The 19,179-nt window shown below is 44.6% G+C and overlaps 1 protein-coding gene across 4 annotated transcripts; it reads left to right on the top strand.

Moving 5' to 3' along the window:
- Positions 1 to 320: 320 nt before the first annotated feature.
- TRMT10B (tRNA methyltransferase 10B) lies at positions 321 to 16,327 on the top strand. 4 transcript variants are annotated; one of them, XM_056806697.1, is made up of 9 exons: positions 321 to 516; positions 3,878 to 4,083; positions 7,234 to 7,342; positions 7,765 to 7,889; positions 11,290 to 11,442; positions 11,933 to 12,011; positions 12,705 to 12,772; positions 14,013 to 14,136; positions 15,041 to 16,327. In XM_056806697.1, exons 2-9 carry the CDS (start codon positions 3,892 to 3,894, stop codon positions 15,145 to 15,147), a joined length of 957 nt encoding a protein of 318 aa, XP_056662675.1. In that variant the 5' UTR covers positions 321 to 516; positions 3,878 to 3,891; the 3' UTR covers positions 15,148 to 16,327. The 4 variants fall into 4 exon arrangements, with proteins under 4 accessions (XP_056662675.1, XP_056662674.1, XP_056662673.1 ...); XM_056806696.1 differs by lacking the exon at positions 321 to 516 and adding an exon at positions 575 to 764 and having other exon boundaries at positions 14,016 to 14,136; XM_056806695.1 differs by lacking the exon at positions 321 to 516 and adding an exon at positions 581 to 764.
- Positions 16,328 to 19,179: the final 2,852 nt, after the last annotated feature.

Below are 19,179 nucleotides of genomic sequence, written 5' to 3'. Positions count from 1 at the left end.
GATGTGAAGGGGCTCCCTTCTTCGTTCCGTCGCCCTATATCATACCGCTACCCTATTTTGTGGTTAAATGCATTTTTCTTTTTAAGTGACGATTTTAAATGATTGTCGTATGTTCGTGTTATTTTCTCTGGGTATCAAATTCCTCCCCGCTAAAGTGAGGAGACTGATCTCTAAAATGATCTAAGATCCAGCTCGGCCACCACCGGATTCGATATCTAATGGTTGTCATTTCATCCCGATTACAGAAAAATATAACAAAGAACACGCATTGAACTACAACTCCCAGAAAGTACATAGCGGGAGGGGGCCAGGAGCCGGAAGTGACGTCAGGAAAGGGGGTGGTGGGAGAAGGTAAGGCGAAGGTTTCATTAACGTTGGAACCGTGTACGTAATGCTATAGTCGGGTCTATGTCCTATAGGCATCCGCTTAAGAACCCTGGGCCTTACGGGGAGGTTCCTTTTACTTCGAGGAAGCTGGAGAAGACGGCTCTGGATTGCCTTCCGGTACTGCCTTAGGTGAGTTGTGGGGAATGAGGGTGGGGATGGCTGGTGGCATGAAGGCGTAGCTAAAGAGAGGCCAAGGGCGGGGCTAAGGCGCGTCTCCCGCGGAGTGCAGCGCCTCCTGCTGGGGCTTACCTTTTCCTTTTGTTTTGGATGGTCACGTGGCCCGCTCTTTGCTTGCTGGGAGCACGTGATGAGGAGTTTGGGTTTGGAATAAGACTTTTCCCTCCCAGAGACATCTCTTTCCCAGTTTATGTGTATAGGTATGTATGCGTATGCATAAACATTTCATTGAAATTTCGTTTTAAAACATGTTGATGATACGTGTGTACGTGTATGTTTTGTTTTGTTTTTTTAACCCTTCCCTTCCAGTCCTGTGTATTGGTCACTTAACCTAGCCCTTGCCACTCTTGGAATCAATCCAAGGCGGAAGCGCGGTAAGGACTAGGCAGCGGGGGTTAAGCTACTTGCCCAGGGACACACAGCTAGAAGTATGGGAGTTCCAATTTGAATCTAGGACCTCCCGCCTCTGGGCCTGGCTCGCTGCCCCCTATGTTTGTTTTAAACATAATTTTTAATGAAATCCTTTTCTTTTAGCCAGAATCCCTTCTTTGGGGACACGTTGTTCCCTATAGTTTTCGTTCTGTATAATTTTACCACATTCGCTTTGGTTGCTTTGTGGTGGTTCTCTCCATTTACTTTGAGTTTTTAGTAGTCATCTTAAGACCTCTAGAAGGGTGGAGAATGGGCAGGAGCAGTGAGGCTGACAGATTCCCCTTGTATTCAGCTAGCTCCTAGAGAAAAGAAAAAGGAAATAGAGGGTGAATCTCAGGTAGGCATCAGAGAGAAATGCCCCAGGTGGCATATATATGTACAGTATATTTGTATATTTATGTGTATGTATAGCTAGCTATAGACATGGCATTAACCTCCCTCCTTTCTTTTACAGTAGAAAACTGTGACTATGAATGGAATATTATATAAACTGTCAGACTTGCTAGATGGATTAGTTAGTTCTATTAAACTGCCTTTTTCCCCTCCCTTCAAATTTTTTAGAAGATGTTGCTCATTGAGTTGGGATGTATTAGGAATTGAAGGTGAGAATATATCAAAAATTAAAATGCATGTTATGGGTTAATGTCAGTAAATCAAGTTTTTGACAGTGGTATTCTTTACTACTTGTTTACACTATATGCCAACTAATGTATGCTTTAGCTGCCTTTGTTATCACAAAATAATTTGGACATATGAATGAATGAATGAGAGGAGGAAAGGCAGGAAGAAGGCAAGAGAGAGAGAGGTAGGGGAGAGGAGGGGTGAGTACTTACTATGTCCAAAACACCATGCTAAATACCAGAGGTACAAAAGAGAATAGTCCCTGTTAAAAAAAGATATAAAAAAGATATTTTATCAATTACATGCAATAAATTTCCACAAAAGTTTTCCAAAGTTATACGATCCAAATTGTCTTCCTCCCTTCTATCCCTCCCTTTTCCCAGAGCAGTCAAGCAGTTCGATCTGGGTTGTACATGTATTATCATGCAAAATGTATTTCCATATTGTTCATATTTCTAAGAGAATAATCATATAAAACCCCCAAAAAACTAACATGAAAAATTACATGCTTTGATCTGCATATCTACGCCAACAATTCTTTCTCTTGAGATAGTGTTCTTTCTCATAAGTCCCTCAGAATTGTCCTGGAATGTTGCATGGCTGAGAGGAGCTAAGTCCTTCACGATTGATCATTCCACCATAATGCTGTTACTGTGTACAATGTTCTCCTGGCTCTGCTTATTTCACTCTGCTTCAGTTCATGGAGGTCTTTCCAGCTCTTTCTGAAATCATCTTGTTCATCATTTCTTACAGCACAATAGTGTTCCATCATCAACATGTACCACAGTTTGTTCAGCCGTTTCCCAACTGATGGACATCCCTTCAATTTCCAATTCTTTGCTACCACAAAAAGAGCAGCTACAAATATTTTTGTACTCCTCTCCCTTTTTTTTAATCAAAAAGCGCACGTTTTAATAGGGGAGACAGTACATATCAAGATGTGAAAGGTTTTGACTATAAATCATTTGGAAAGGTCCTAGATGCTTAGGAATATAGCAACCTCACTTCTTTCATGTCATTTCCACCGATAAAATATCATTTTCTGATATTGAACCATTTGATAGTACCAAGGACTTTAGTGGCAAGACTTTCTTTCTTGGGCATTCAGTAGCTGTGGCTATCTAGCCCTTGCTGCCTCCCCACAGGGGTTGTTTCCTGGGGCAATGGCTGAAAATACTAGGTTGGAACCACTGTTATTCCCAAGGCTTTGGGGCTGTCTCCAGCAGGGTCTGAGGAGAGATGGCCACTGTGGTCGAGGAGGCAGCAGTGATGATTCAGCGGGCACCCCCTGCATCGTCTCTCAGCTTGCCCCTTGCCGCTCCGGTGAGGCTGGCTTGTTTTCCCTTTGGATAGAGATGGCTGGCTCCTTCTGCACAGGAGTTTCTTCTCTGTAAAGGTTGACCTGGAAGCAGGACTAGAGGGTCTGGGGGTAGGACAGCGGGATTGGGTGGTACAGTAGACTGAACGCTAGGCCTGGAGCCAGGAAGACCCGAGTTTAGCTCTACAGACCTTTACTGACTGTGATCTTGGACGAGTCGCATAACCCTGTTTGCCTCAGTTTCCTCATCTATAAAACAGATAGGCAGCTAGGTGGCTGAATTCACCTAGGGGCTCAGACACTTATTAGCTGCATAACCCCAGGCAAGTCTCTCAACCTCTATTTGCCTTAATCCACTGGAAAAAAGAAATGTCCCACTCGTGTGTTTGCCACGAAAACGCCATGGACAGTGTTGGTGTGCTGTGGTCCGCGGCACCCCAAAGAGATGTCGCCTAAACGACAACAATAAAGTAAGGATAATACGTCTGTCTACCCACCTCCAAACGTCGTCAGGATCTAATCACTGCCGAGTGCTTAGCATCGTGCCTGACACACAGGACATGCCGTATCAAGGCCAGCCTCATAGCTCTGCCTCCCGGGCTCTTGTGCCCCTCTGCCTGCTGGTAGAAGGTGTTTCTCGTGGGAGCAAAGACGAGAGACCCGTCTCCGCGGGACTCCTCCCCTCGGTGGTGACGGGGACTGGCCCGGAAGCGGCTCCCGTGGTCTGGGGACACCGCTATTCCAAGGCTCTGGGCTGCCAGGGTCTGCGGCGGGGGTGGCGGGGATTTAACTTGCTTGGCACACGCTATACCTCCTGCTTCCCCTCCTTTGGGCTGCCTTGTGCTTCTGTTGGGCTGTTTGGTGTAGTCGGAGAATGCCGACGTCAATGATTTTCTGTAATGTCTTCAAAATTGTTGCCTTTATGCAAACTGTATTCTGTAGGAAAAGCCAAAAGGATGATTAAGGACACGGAGCACGTCCTGGAAGGGCCTTCCCCTCAGAGAGAATCCTGCTTGCAGAAGGGCCAAGAAGGCAGCCTGGGAGATGGAGACGAAGAACTAGCCCTGGAGAGTTTTCAACTTTTGCAGATTGATACCGAGTTTGAGAGCGAAAGGGCCTTGCCCAAGGATGGAGAGATGTGGTGCTCGGTATGTACAGGGGCCTGTCCTGGGCCTGCTAGAAACCAGGAGGTCAGGGGAAAACAGCCCTTCTGCAGCTCTGGTGTCAATGGAAAGAGGCAGGGAATACTTCTAGATGGATAAAGGAATGTCTATTGGATTGATGGTGCCAGAGTGTCCCATTTGAGGGAAGGGGGGAAAGCCTTTTGAATGAGGAAAATTGAACAAACTCAGTGCAATTTAATAGAAAAAGCTTTGGCCTGGGTCAGCTAGATGGCTCAGTGGGTGGAAAGCCAAGCCTGGACATGGGTTTAAATCTGGCCTCAGGTTAACTCTCTTCGCCATAAAACTGATTCTAGGGGGTAGCTGGGTAGCTCAGTGGATAGAGACAGGAGGTCTTGGGTTCAAATCTGGCCTCAGACACTTCCCAGCTGTGTGACCCTGGGCAAGTCACTTGACCCCCATTGCCTAGCCCTTACCACTCTTCTGCCTTGGAGCCAATACACAATAGTGACTCCAAGACAGAAGGTAAGGGTTAAAAAAAAACTGATTCTAATATTGATTCAAAGACAGAAAGTAAGGGAGGGAGAGAGAAGTAAAGAATGAAGGGAGGGAGGGAGAGAAGGAGGGAAGCATGAAGGGAAAGAGGAAGGGAGGGAGGAAGAAAAGAAGGAAAAGAGACAGAGTGAGACACACGCACACGCACACACACACACACACACACACACACACACAGAAAGAGAGCTCCTTGTACTAAAAAAGTTGGGAAACCTGGAAGTCTCCGTTTTGCCATTTTCCCATTGAAGCTAAAACTAGCCGGCCTTAATAGTCATTCAGTGTTTAAGTTTACTGTGTGGCAGGTCCTGGAAAAACATTGATTGCTCATGGGTAGGACGAGCCAATATAATAAAAATGACCATCCTACCCAAACTTATTTATCTATTTAGTGCCATACCCATTGAACTACCAAAATACTTCTTCACTGATTTAGAAAAAACCATAACAAAGTTTATTTGGAAGAACAAAAGATCAAGGATATCCAGGGAAATAATGAAAAAAAATACAAAGGAAGGGGGTCTTGCAGTCCCAGATCTCAGACTATATTACAAAGCAGCGGTCATCAAAACAATTTGGTACTGGCTAAGAGACAGAAAGGAGGATCAGTGGAATAGACTGGGGGAAAGCGACCTCAGCAAGACAGTATACGATAAACCCAAAGATCCCAGCTTTTGGGACAAAAATCCACTATTCGATAAAAACTGCTGGGAAAATTGGAAGACAGTGTGGGAGAGACTAGGAATAGATCAACACCTCACACCTTACACCAAGATAAACCCAGAATGGGTGAATGACCTGAATATAAAGAAGGAAACTATAAGCTAATTAGGTGAACACAGAATAGTATACATGTCAGACCTTTGGGAAGGGAAAGACTTTAAAATCCTAGGTCTGTAGATCTGGCAGAAATGTCTTTTTTTTTTTAAGGAGCAACTGACTTTTTTTTTACTTAAATTAAAAATTTTTTATTCAAAGTTATTTTATTTTACCAATGACATGTAATAACAATGTTCGACATGTTTTCTGAAATAATAAGATCCAAATTGTCTCCCTGCCTTTCTTCCCACCCTCGCAGAGATGGTAAGCAATTTGATCTGGATTACATATGTATTAACATACTTCCATATTGGTCATTGTAAGAGATTACACATATCAAACCAAAATCCCAAAATAAAACCCTCAATAAACTAACGTGGAAGATCGCATGGAGGTCTTTCTGGCTCTTCCTGAAATCATCCTTGCAGACTTCTTTGGCTAGCCAGCTCTCTCATTTTAGAAATGGGGAAAGGAAGGCATTATGAGGTTAAGATTATTACTGGCGTTATTTCGGTCATTAAAATGTGTTGTTTTCCTCGTCATACACGTCACTTGTTGGCGTCACGGAGACATGTTGGCTGCCCAACTCCCTCGGATCTTCACTTATTTAACGTCTACAAGCTGCAAAATGAGATGATAACAAGGTGGACGAGGGCTAGTAATGACGGAAGGTAGAGAGGAACCAAGATACTGTTCAGGAGAATCCAGGACAAAGTGTGAGCAGTACCTTCTGAGCTCTGGTCTTTGTCCATGAAAAGTGATTCCAAAATTTTTTCTTTATTGTATTCAGCCTGTAGTTTTTTGTTCTGCCTCATCTTTTCAGGAAAGAGAGTATTTCCAAATAATACCGCATTTGTCTTTTGTTTTTTTAACCCCCCACCTTCTGTCACAGTATCAATTCTAAGTCAGAAGAGCAGCAAGGGCAAGGCAATCTTGGTTAAGTGACTTGTCCAGAGTCACCCAGCTCTGAAGTATCAGAGGCCAGATTTGAATCCAGGATCTCTCAGCTCCAGACCTGGTGCTCTATGCATTGTTCTATCTAGCTGCCCCTATTTATTTTTAAAACTAAGAGGAGGATGGGCATGGTGGATATTGAATAGAACACTTGGTTTGGACACTTAATCATGTCCTCCTCTGTATTAAAGGTGGGAACGTGGAGAGAGTGCTGGGTCTGGAATCAGGAAGACCTGAGTTCAAATTCACCCTCAGATACTTTGTAGCTGTGATCTTGGGTAGGTCTTTCAACCCTCATTGCCTCAGTTTCCTCATCTTTAAAATGAGTGGGAGCAAGAAATGGCAAACCACTCTAGATCTTTGTCAAGAAAATCCAAGTCAGGTTATAAAGAGTCGGACATGACCAAAAAAGACCAAAAAATGGCTAAAGAACATTTGTACCAAGGAAACAATTCCTATTTATATACTAAGTACTTCCAAGCCTTAGCAAGAGGAAAGGCTTTGCAGACATTCGAGTACTATTGGAATGTTAAATAAAGGGGGCAACTGGGTGGCTCAGTGGATGGAGAGCCAGGCCTAGAGATGGGAGGTCCTGGGTTCAAATCTGGCCTCAGACACTTCCCAGCTGTGTGACCCTAGGCAAGTCACTTAACCCCCATTGCCTAGCCCTGACCACTCTTCTGCCTTGGAACCAGTACACAGGATTGAGTCTAAGATGGAAGTTAAAGATTAAAAAAAAAAAGGAATGATAAGTAACGTTTTCTTATCTCTAAACTTGAATAGTCATAACATAACTTTGGATTGTTTATGCTAATGAGGTTCTTAAACATTTTGTTTTCTGGATAACATAAGAAAAATGTCTTGCGGAAACAGCGGCACTGGGAGAAGATAGTTGCAGCCAAGAAGAGCAAAAGAAAGCAGGAAAGAGAGAGAAAAAAAGCCCGCCGTTCAGAACATGCAGGTACCACCCCGCCTGGCTGAGGACAGGCTGAGCTTTTCTTTTCACCGAGGCTCTGGGATGGGGACCTTCACGTGGCTAGTTAGACAGGAGAGACTGTAAACAAGAGAAAAGATGATGATCGTCCACAGGAATCTGCGCCCCGGATCCCTGGGCTTTGTTCTCTCTTTGGAGCATTTAACACAAACAGAAGCGCTTTACAGCTTGTACCTTTGCAATGTCGCCCGTCCAGTGAATGTCTTTGTTTCCTGCCCCAAAGCAGAGCCAGGCCTGCGGCCCTCCTTCTGTGGATCACCATCCTTGAGGCCAGAGTTTCCTTTCAGACCTGTTGTACTTGGCTAAAAGGGGAATTCGAGCAGGTTTTCATTGTTAAGTTTTCTTCACCCATGTGGCCTTTTTGCTCTTTCCTTCCGGTTGCGCATCAGGCGGGAGCCCTCAGCAGAGCAAACGAGTTTTGAAAGCCACGACCAAGGAGAGGCTTTTGGCGGCCAAAAGCTCAGGACCCAGACTTTGCATTGATTTGAGTATGACCGACCGCATGACTAAGAAGGTAACTGGGCCACGTGTTAAAATTGATTTTACTGTTATTCTTACATGGGATGTGGATGAGACGAGAGTGAAGGGACTTTTCTTTCTTTAAGTTTTAACTGGTTATATCCGGCTTGCCTGAAATCTGCAGAAACCAATAGGAGGAACAACGGGTGAAGGTTTTCAGTCAGCAGTCCATGTACAGCTCTCACGTGAGCGAACGAATTCGTTCTAGAGTTGGCCAATGGGGAAGAACCTACCCAAGCAGTTAAAGGATGGGCCCAATGAAACCACCGCTATAGAGGAGGAACCCAAATGAGAATTAATATCATAAAACAATACCTGGTCATTGCAGTCATCCTTGTTATAACTTTTAAGTTCGTCTTCGCAGCCAACAGTGAAGAAAGAAGGATCTCAGTAATTCTGTGGGTGAGCGTTGTCTCCATTTTACAGAGGAGGAAGCCGAGTCCCAGAAAGGTTAAGTGAATGGCTCAAAGTCAGAGAGATACTAGGTGGCAAAGCAAGGGTTTGAACTCAGATCTAACTGTCTTTTTCAAGGCTATATCCCAAAAGGTGAAGGTTAGTGGATGTACCCGATTGTTAGATATATGGGCTCTTACTGCGTTTTAAAAAGTAAGTAGAGGGGGCAGCTGGGTGGCTCAATGGATTGAGAGCCAGGCCTAGAGACGGGAGGTCCTAGGTTCAAATCTGTCCTCAGATACTTCCTAGCTGTGTGACCCTGGGCAAGTCACTTGACCCCCATTGCCTAGCCCTTACCACTCTTCTGCCTTGGAGCCAATACACAGTATTGACTCCAATACAGAAGGTGAGGGTTTAAAAAAAAAGTAAGTAGAAGGAAAAGGCTGGAAAATGTGCCCTTTCCTCTGATACAAAGGGGGAGGGGAGAAGGAACCACCAAAATCTGTACTATTAGGGAAGTTAGCCTGATATTTTTAGAGAATAAGAATTGATCCCAAATTCCAAGAGCTGAGATTAGATCATGGAATCATTAAATCTCAAACAAGTCCTGTAACCAAAACTAAATTGCCCAGTAATTCAGGAGGTTTCCCAAAGAGTTCTAAAAGTGTGTATACCTTTAACTGAGTAACGGCATCATTAAGTCTGTTTCCCAAGGGGATGAGGGAAAAAGGGAAAGAACCCATATGTTCTAAAATATTTCTAGCAGCTCTCTTTGTGGGGGCAAATAACTGAAAATTGAAGGGATGCTCAAATTAGGGAATAGCTAAACAAGTTGTAGTATATAATAGGGATGGAATACTGCTGCTTAGTAAGAAATGAGCAGTTTAATTAAAAAAAAAACAAAACATGGAGAGACCTTCATGAAATTAGGAAGAGTGAAACATGCAGAACCAGGACGACACTGTATATAATAACAGCAATATTTTTTAATAACTGTGGTTCCACTTCCAGAAAAAGAACTGATAGCAGAAGCATGCATGACATGGTTTTATATATACATCTATATTTTTTTGTCAAATGATTCCTTCTCTTGTGTGGGATGGGAAGAGAGAGAGACACATCTCAGAATTTTAATTTAATTTTTAAAATTTAATAATTTTAAAGTAGTTTAGGAGCTTCTATTGTTAGATTTACAGTTTTAATATAATACTTTCTACAGGAAGCATTCTTCGGCCCCTCTTAAGTCTAGTGCCTTCCCTCCGGTAATTGTTTCCTATTTAGAGAGTATGTATAGAGATGCATATAGAGTCAATATATGTATGTAGGTGTATAAAAAAATAAATTCTCATTATTCGTGAATTCTGTATTTGCAGATTCCTTTTCTTCAATTGTTCATTTACTTCCTAAAAATTCTTTGTAGTCCCTGAATCAATACTCTTGACACTTTGCCATCATTTGCAGATATGAGCAGAGTAGCTGAAAATTTGAGTCGTCCAATAACAAGTTTATTTCCAGATAAGGATGACACCATAAACAAGCACCTTTTTTGTGTCTATTTACTGCCACATTTTTTGTGCTTTTTGTTGGTTTAAAGTGGCCCCTCAGGGCAGGGCTGAAGGGCTGCCCACTGTCCCTGAGGGTGTTAGGAAAGCTTTGCTCAGGCCTGATGGTACACCCTGGAAAAGGAAGAGAAAGGCATCTGTTGGCCTGGGAGGCTGCTCCACAGGAAGCCAACCCTGGGATTCCTTCATATTTACGGCACACAGCTGCCCTAAGCAACGAGAATCTGCTGGATCTGTTTGCTCCTGAGCCTGGGAGCAGCTTGGCTGATCCATTGGAGGGGTCTAATAACTGCTCATTGATTGACATGCTTCTGTAGAGTTGACCCAAGTTGAGAAATGAATCGAGTCGGTAGGTGCAATAGAAAGGGTGGAAGGCTTGAAGCCAAAGGCCCTGGGTTCGCAGCTGAGCTTTGCCCCTCCCTGCCTGTGGGACTTGGGCTGCACTCGAATCCCTGGCCCGTGAAGCGAGGGGGCCGTGTTCCCATGCACTCGTACCCTCCAGGGCAAGGACTGCTGCATCTTCACGAGGGCCTTCATGAGGGCCCTGCCCCTGCTGAATGGAATTGGTGCGAGCCGACGTGGAGGGGCAGAGGGACGGTTCTCCGCCTTCCTGGGAAGGGTTGTTTCTTTTTCAAATTTTTCCCATCACATGGAATCATTTTTAAGGCGCTTTCTGAACTTCCGGGACTCCAGTTGTCTCCCTCTTTCCCTTTGCTCCCCCTCCCTGAGACGCGAAGCACTTTGATCCAGGCTATAAGGTGGACGATTGTGTAAAATGTGTTTCTGTGTTGGTCATGTCATGAGACAATAGAGACCCAAAAGCCCCAAATTTGAGGCGCCCACAAGTGAAAGAAAGTGAAAAATAGTTCGCTGCAGTCTGCATTGCGATGCCATCAGGTTCTTCTCTGGAGATGAATTTTCTTCGTAAGTTCTCAGAATTGTCTGGAACATGGAGAATCGTTTAAGGTGTTACTTCTCAAGTGCTAACAGTGCCTCTGTGGGTCTCTTTTTTCTAACGTGGTTCAGATGGGAGAGCACATAGGCTAATTCATGTAGGGTAACAACTGTCTTATAGAAATGTTAAAAAGATCAAGGGGCGGCGGGGTGGCTCAGTGGATTGAGAGTCAGGCCTAGAGGTCCTGGGTTCAACTCTGGCCTCAGACACGTCCCAACTGTGTGACCCTGGGCAAGTCACTTATCCCGAGTTGCCTAGCCCTTACCGCTCTTCTGTCTTAGAACCAATATGTAGTTTCATTTCTACCATGGAAGGTGAGGGTTTAAAAAATATACATCCGTAACATCTTGCATGAATGAACTCAAACCCAAACTCCTTGGATGATGAAAACTAAAAGTGCTCAGTTTTTACTAACTAGATGCATTTGTGGTGAATTTAAGTGGTAAGGCCACTATGCACTGAGAATTATTATTGTCTTTTTGAAGGAATTAAGCCGATTGGCCGGACAGATCCGAAGGTTGTATGGTTCAAATAAAAAAGCTACCACGCCATTCTGGATCTGCCTCACTGGATTCACAACGGACAGCCCCTTATATGAAGAGTGCTTAAGGATGAATGATGGATTCTCTAATTACCTTGTAAGTTTTTTTATGGAAATTTCCTTTTTAAGAGCAATTGTAGGGGACATCCAGGAGGTTCAGTGGATTAAGAGCCAGGCCTGGAGACGAGAGGCCCTGGGTTCAAATCTGGCCTCAGATACTTCCTAGCTGTGTGACCCTGGGCGAGTCACTTAACCCCCATCGCCTTGGAGCCAATACACACTATTGATGCTAAGACTGAAGATAAGGGTTTAAAAAACAAACAAAACAAAAAATAACTCCATAATTGTATTCATAGCTTTTGTTTTTATATCACATTCCTCTCCATACATGTCCCTTCCTCCCTCTTTACCCAGAAAACCAGTATCTGTGCCAAGAAAACCCCAGACGGGGCCATGAAGCGTGGAACACCTCTGAAGGGACTGAACAGCCACAATTACTTTTAACTTTAGACTTGGTGTAGAATGTTGTAAGGAAAACCCCCCTGTAATCTTTTGACTAATCCCATTGGACATCTTGCCCTTTCCAGCTGGATACCACCGAAGAAGACTACGTGACTCTATTTCCTCTGGAAAGCCTCGTGTACCTGACGCCCGATTCGGAGCAGGGTATGTTCTCCCCTTGGGCAGCGCGGCTGCTCTCAGCCCTGCCTTGCTCGGAGACAATCCCGGCAGAGCGCTCCAGAGAAAGACTTGCCCCCCCCCCCCATCAGGGGGTCTCAAGTTGGATCTGGGCTTTGGTTAAGGGGAGCGACGGCTATGGAAGGGGTCTCGTGACAGTCACACGCGGATGGCAGGAGAGAAGGGAGGGAGGGAGACGGTGTGCATCTCATCATTTGGGAAGACATGCCAAAAGTGATGATGCCGTGTAATTGGGAAAATGAAATGTCGGAATTTTTTTAGAAATTGAGATACGGGGAAGATAGAGGGTTGGTAATCATAATAAAAATGATAATAGCAAACCTGAGAATATTGGCTTGATACAAAACCAGCCTCGTGTGTCAAAAGGAGCAGCCAGAAAGTGGCGCTTCTTTCTTGGTGTTCCCCAAATCATACAGAATCGAGGCTGTTAGGTAGCACAGTGGCGAGGGAGCCGGGCCTAGAGACAGGAAGTCCTGGGTGCCAATCTGGCTTCCGACCGTTCCTAGCTGGGTGGCCCTGGACAAGTCACTTCATCCCCACGGCCTAGCCTTTACCACCCTTCTGCCTTGGAACCAAGACCCAGTACGGCTTCTAAGACGGAAGGGAAGGGTTTTTGAAAGAATTATTCTGTGAATTTGACCTAAATCATTTTATTCCTAGCCCTGGAAGGTGTTGATCTAGACAAGGTCTACGTCCTGGGTGGACTTGTGGATGAAAGCATCCAAAAGGTGAGCGCGCATTTCACATTTCAAATCTTCTGCCTTTATGTCACGTCGAAAGGATTCCTCTCTGCAGCTTCTCCTGGCTCACATCCTGACCTCCCGGGCCAAACAGAGCCTAGTTAGTCTTCAATCACAGGACCCCGTCTGGTTTGTTTTGATCGTTTGTCCTCCTTTTCCGAGTCTTTATTATACTGTACTGTGTCTGGTTCTAGCTGGTGTCGGTGGCTCCACATTTAATAGGCTCCCGGGATGAAAGGACCATAGATTTAAGACTAGAAGGAACTTTAGTGTTCCTCTAGTCCAACTCCCTGCTTTGTAGATGAAAAACTGAGCTCTGGGCGGGAGAAGCCATGGCCAAGGTAAGGTACGAAGTGGCAGGGCCAGGCTTTGGACTCGGGTCTTCCAGCCATTCCATGAATCTTGTTACACCCCGTCCAGAGTCCGAGTCAGCAGCACACAGGACTCACGAGCCAGCTCTTCTCCCACACCCTCAGCCACTTACGTTTCATGGCCGGACTCAGATGTCCAGGGTGCGATGACTAAACGTTTTGTCAGGCACTGCCAAAAAAATCTGCCTTATTACAACCTACAAACGGCCTGAAGAGTTCGGTTTGTCGGCCTCGTTCCTTCACGGCTGTCCCATCTGACTCTCGTGACCCCGTTTGGAAATTTCTGGGCAGAGATCCTGGCTGCAGCTTGTTTTACAGAGGAGGAAACCGAGGCAAGAGCTGATCCCTGGGGGGGGGGGGGGGGGGAATCTGTGTTTCCCCGCCTCCCTGGAATTGGTTCTCTTTTAGGAATACAGTCTTCAAGGACAAAAGTGGCAACTGTTTTATACCAAAACTTACCGCTTTTACCAGTGGCCTCTCCTCCACAACGCGGTGCCCAGGATGGACGTGCAGTGCCCTGCCCTGTGTGGCACACTCCTGCTGGCCCATGCATCGCTCATCTGGCAGCCCAGCTTCTAATCAGCAAAGCCTAGGAAGGAGAGGGCTCTTCCAGTCTCAGTCTTACTTGTCTTCTCAATGGGCAGGGAAGAGATGCTAGACTGTCAACTCCAGTGTAGACATGCACTCCATTTCCTCTGAGCTTTGGCCTCGGCCACCACACCGACCCCCAGAAAACCAGAGAGCCCCGAGATAGGAAAGTAAAACAAAACCAGCATCTCGTCAGGGCCCCCAAATGCTAGCAGGAGGCTTCGAGTGTGCCTGAGGCTGGGCCTTACCTTTACACTTGTGATTCCTAGAAGCTGACCTTTGAGAAGGCCCGAGAAACCTCGGTGCAGACGGCCCGCCTGCCTATCCGGGAACACATGGTGAAAAGGGCCAACGACAAGAACTACCACTCGGAAATCCTGGCCATCAACCAAGGTGACGCTCGTGGGGGCGCGGCGACCTTCCGGCGCGCCCCTTTAGTTTGGATAAAGATCCCCCTCCCCGCCCCTCCCGTCACCTCAGAAATCCGGGGGAACGCAGCGCTCAGCCGCCTGGCCGCAGAGCCCGACCTTACCGAGGGAGCCGCGACCCAAAGTTAATTTCCTCGAAGCCCTTTTTTAGGGCCTTACAAAGGGCTACAACTTGTTTTTCATTTTCAAGGCCCGGGTCGGAAATGCTGAGGAATAGGTGACGTCATTCCCTGCCCTCTTCCATAGAGCAGAGTAGTAATGCCTCAGTGGCTTGCTAGCATCCTTCCAAATGGCCATTATTGGGCTGGGCCGAAGGGAGGGACTTTACTGAGATGGAGGAGGTTGCTCTGCTGCAGGGGGCGGGCCCCAGGTGGCCAGGCATCCGCCCCTCTCCGCCTCGCCACGCCCCCTTGTGCCCCACCTCGCCCCTGCTGCCACGCCCCCTTGTGCCCCACCTCGCCCCTGCTTCCGCTGCCGCCTGGGAAAGGGAAGGACCTCAGGGGAAGGGCGGTGCTGCGGCTTTCAGCTCTGCTCTGCTTGTCTCCAGATCTTAGTCCTGACCGTTAACTGCCTGCCAAGAATTAGAGGCCCCCCCCCCCTTAGATAGGCATGGTCAATTCTAAGAGACTAGATCTGTGTATGCACCCACCTCCATATTCGTAATTGTGTGTGTGTCATTTATATGTATAGGCTCACAATTATATGCGCATGCGCGATTCTAGGTGTGCACCTGCACACAGGGCACCTCAGGCTCTTCCAACCCAGTCCCTTCCCGTCATTCATGTGTGTGTCCATGAAACTGCCGCGAGAGGAGATGCGGATAGCAGAGGGATCGCGGGCTTGCTCAGTGCCTCTTCTCTCTTTTTTAGTGTTTGACATCCTGGCCACCTACGTTGAGACGCAAAACTGGCCTGAAGCCCTGAAAAGAGGCGTTTCCCTCGGGAAAGGTTATGTGATTCCCACTGCGATGGCCTGAGAGATGGTCTGCGTTTGATGAGCCGATTTCAGAGTCGCTGAGGAGGGCTTAGCCCAAACCGGCTCCATCCTCAGGAAAGGCAGCGGCTGAACTACTTGCCTTTACACTATTTCTTAGACTTCAGACCCTGAAGGCAGGGACTTCTCTGTCTCCTATTTGTATATTCGGGCCTAACAGCCCCTTGGGCACTAAGAAATGTTCATGAGATTAAATTGGACTTTTGCTTAAATATTTATTTGAATGATATGGAAAGTGTATCCTTTTTGTGGACACTTTTCGTTACAGAAAGGTTCCCGGTGTTTTCCACGGGTGTTTGTAACATGCAGGATAACAGCTCTAAAGAGGATTCCTTACCTGTCCTTGGAAAAGTGAAACCTTCAAAACTGCTAATTCTATCTAGAAAACCCCATAAAATCTTCCTCTTTTTGTCTTCATAGCCTCTCTGCAGTTCTCAAGATCTAGGGCTGGCCATCCTTCCTAGTTTCTCATCAGGAAGTTTATTTTCAGCCACTATCTTTGGGAACTTCATTTGACCACCTGGTTGACTATTTTTAAGTGAATTCTTGGGGCTTCTCTGAATCTTGTCTCTATTCATAACCTTTCAGGTGTTGAGTGAGGAATGGAACAGGGTGTTGATGCCTCTGCATCAACATTTAATTCTTTGATCTTTTGCTTTTTCTTGATGGTAAAAACAGATCAGCTATGCAGAGACTGTTAACCAAGAGGGTGCCCTCTGCCCCTGGTGGCGGGATGGAATTTGTCCTTCCCATGAGGAGATTTAGTTCAAGTGGGCAGTTTGGGGAGGATCTTCCTTGCCAGATTTATCCAGAACTGGTTAGAATAATCTTATTTCTTGATTAAAAAGAAATCCTTTGAGAGGCAGTTAGGTGACTCAGTGGCTAGAGAGGTAAGTCTGGAGACAGGAGGTCCTGGGTTCAAATTTGGCCCCAGCCACTTCCTGGAAGTCACTTAACCCCCATTGCCTAGCCCTTATGTGCCAGAAGTTGACACATAAGAAAAGTGCCAGGCCTTTCCCCCAGTACTCAATGCATAATGCCCCCAACAGGGAGATTATTGGGATGATGATTATTCTTATTATTTGTTATCATAAATTATTTATTATTGCATTATTTCATATGAAGAAAAGTAAATTAAACATATAAGAGATTTGTGGTTTTCATTTATGTACTATCTTTTTCTTTGTGGAAATGCTGGTTTTATTTGGTTTTGTAAAATTTGGAATTAAAAACAATTTGAAAAAGAAAGGTAATGGCAGGTGGATGGCTCAATGGATAAAGTCAGGCCTAGAGACAAGAAGTCCTGGGTTTAAATCTGACCTCAGATACTTCCTAGCTGTGTGATCCTGAGCAAGACACTTAACCCCTATTGCGTAGCCCTTATTTAGTATCCATTCTAAGATAGAAGGTAAGTGTTTTTAAAGAAACAACCCCTTCTTTCCCCCCCCCCCAAAAAAAGGTAATAAACGACTTAGGACAAATCCTAGATAAGTTTTATCACCTTAATTTTTTCTCCCCATGCCAAATGTGGTCAGGACCCATGAGATAATCAACTTTCCCCTGTGGAAATGTAAGGAAATTTGAAAACCTACAAGTCTTTTTATATAGCTAATTGTAGAGAAACAGCCTCACAGGAATTTAATGCTGAAAAGGACAAAAGGCATAGGCCAGTCCTCTGATTTTCCAGATTAAGAAATTGAGTAGCAACTCAAGTGAAATAACGTGTCCAAGATCAACTAGTAATTAAAAATCAGAGCTGGAATTTGAATCTGAATATTGACTTTAAATCCAATGTTTTTCCTACCATCTCTTTCTGATTCCAAAAGGTATCCTTTTTTTGAGCTTTGTTTTTTTCCTCAGATTTGAAAGGCTTATTATGTTGGAATATAATTGAAAGCAAACTAGGTTTCATTATCAGGCTGCAGCTGTGGCCTACATGATCCAGAATGTGGGAGGAATCAGGAAGATGTCATTGTCATTCTCCAATTCTTTCCTGAAATCTGACTATGAAATGACTCTTCTTGTTTCCACATGCCCCTGATGCCATTCTCTTCCATCTTGTTGGGCAAGCGGCCCTTTTTATTGGAGTCATCTTCCTATTGACTTGATCCTTCTGTGCTCTTTACAATACCCCAAATTTCTATCTTTAAAAAACTACCAAGAAACTTTTTTATTGAATTAGAGAAAATTATAACAAAGTTCATTTGGAAGAACAAAAGATCAAGGATATCAAGGGAAATTATGAAAAAAAATGTGAAGCAGTAGCAGATCTTAGACTGTACAGTGGTCATCAAAACAATATGGTACTGGCTAAGAGACAGAAGGGTGGATCAAGAGTGGATCTTGGGGTAAATGACCTCAACAAGACAGTGTACAATAAACCCAAAGATCACAGCTTTGGGGACAAGAACCCACTCTTTGACAAAAACTGCTGGAAAAATTGGAAAACAGTATGGGAGAGATTAGGTCTAGATCAACACCTCACACCCTATACCAAGATAAATTCAGAATGGGTTAATGACTTAAATATAAAGAAGGAAACTAAAGGTAAATTAGGTGAACATAGACTAGTATACCTGTCAGATCTATGGAAAAGAAAAGAATTTAAGACCAAGCTAGAAAGTAGAATATCACAAAATGTAAAATGAATAATTTTGATTACATTAAATTATAATCAATGCATCCAAAATTAGAAGGGAAGCAACAAATTGGGGAAAAAATCTTTATAACAAAAACCTCTGACAAAGGTCCAATTTCTCAAATATATAAGGAATTAAATCAATTGTATAAAAAAAATCAAGCCATTCCTCAATTGATGGGCAAGGCACACGAATAGGCAGTTTTCAGATAAAGAAATCAAAATTATCAATAAGCACATGAAAAAGTGTTCTAAATGTCTTATAATTAGAGAAATGCAAATCAAAACAACACTGAGGTACCATTTCACACCTAGCAGATTGGCTAATATTACAGCAAAGGAAAGTAATAAATGGAGGAGATGTGGCAAAATTTCGACACTAATACACTGCTGGTGGAGTTGTGAATTGATCCAACCATTCTGGAAGGCAATTTGTAATTATGCCCAAAGGCCGCTAAAAGACTCTCTGCCCTTTGATCCAGCCATAGCACTGCTGGGTTTAGGGATAATAAGGAAAAAGGCTTGTACAAGAATATTCATAGAGGCGCTCTTTGTGGTGGCAAAAAATTGGAAAATGAGGGGATGCCCTTCAATTGGGGAATGGCTGAACACATTGTGGTATATGTTGGTGAGGGAATACTATTGTGCTCAAAGGAATAATGAACTGGAGGAATTCCATGTGAACTGGAATGAACTCCAGGAAGTGATGCAGAGCAAAAGCAGAAGAACCAGGAGAACACTGTACACAGAGATTGATACACTGTGGCACAATCAAATGTAATGGATTTCTCTACTACCAGCAATGCAATGATCCAGGACATTCTGAGGGACAGAGAAGGAACTATGGGAGTAGGAACACAGAAGAAAAGAACCATGATCACATGGTTCGATGGGGATATGATTGGGGATGTTGATTTTAACTGATCACTCTATTGCAAATATTAATAATATAGAAATAGGTCTTGATCAAAGATCATGTAAAACCCAGTGGAACTGCTCCAACATTTATTACTTTCCTTTACTGTCATATTAGCCAATCTGCTAGGTGTGAAGTGGTACCTCAGCATTGTTTTGTTTTGCATTTCTCTAATGGGACTATGGGAGGAGGGTGGAAGGAGGGGAGGGAAATAACATGATTCATGTAACCATGGAAAAATATTCCAAATTAAATAATAAAATAAATATATATATTTTTAAGCCCAGGGGGCAGCTGGGTGGCTCAATGGATTAGGCCTCCAGACCTAGAGATGAGAAGTCCTAGGTTCAAATCTGGCCTCAGACACTTCCCAGCTGTGTGACCTTGGACAAGTCACTTAACCCCCATTGCCTAGCCCTTCCTGCTGTAAGGGGGAAATGGGTTTAATTTTTAAAGGGTTG

This window comes from Monodelphis domestica, chromosome 7 (genome assembly GCF_027887165.1).
Source record: "Monodelphis domestica isolate mMonDom1 chromosome 7, mMonDom1.pri, whole genome shotgun sequence".
Classification (NCBI taxonomy): Eukaryota; Metazoa; Chordata; class Mammalia; order Didelphimorphia; family Didelphidae; genus Monodelphis; species Monodelphis domestica.
The sequence above is the reverse complement of the archived record's forward strand: the minus strand, read 5'-3'. Positions and strand labels throughout refer to the sequence as shown.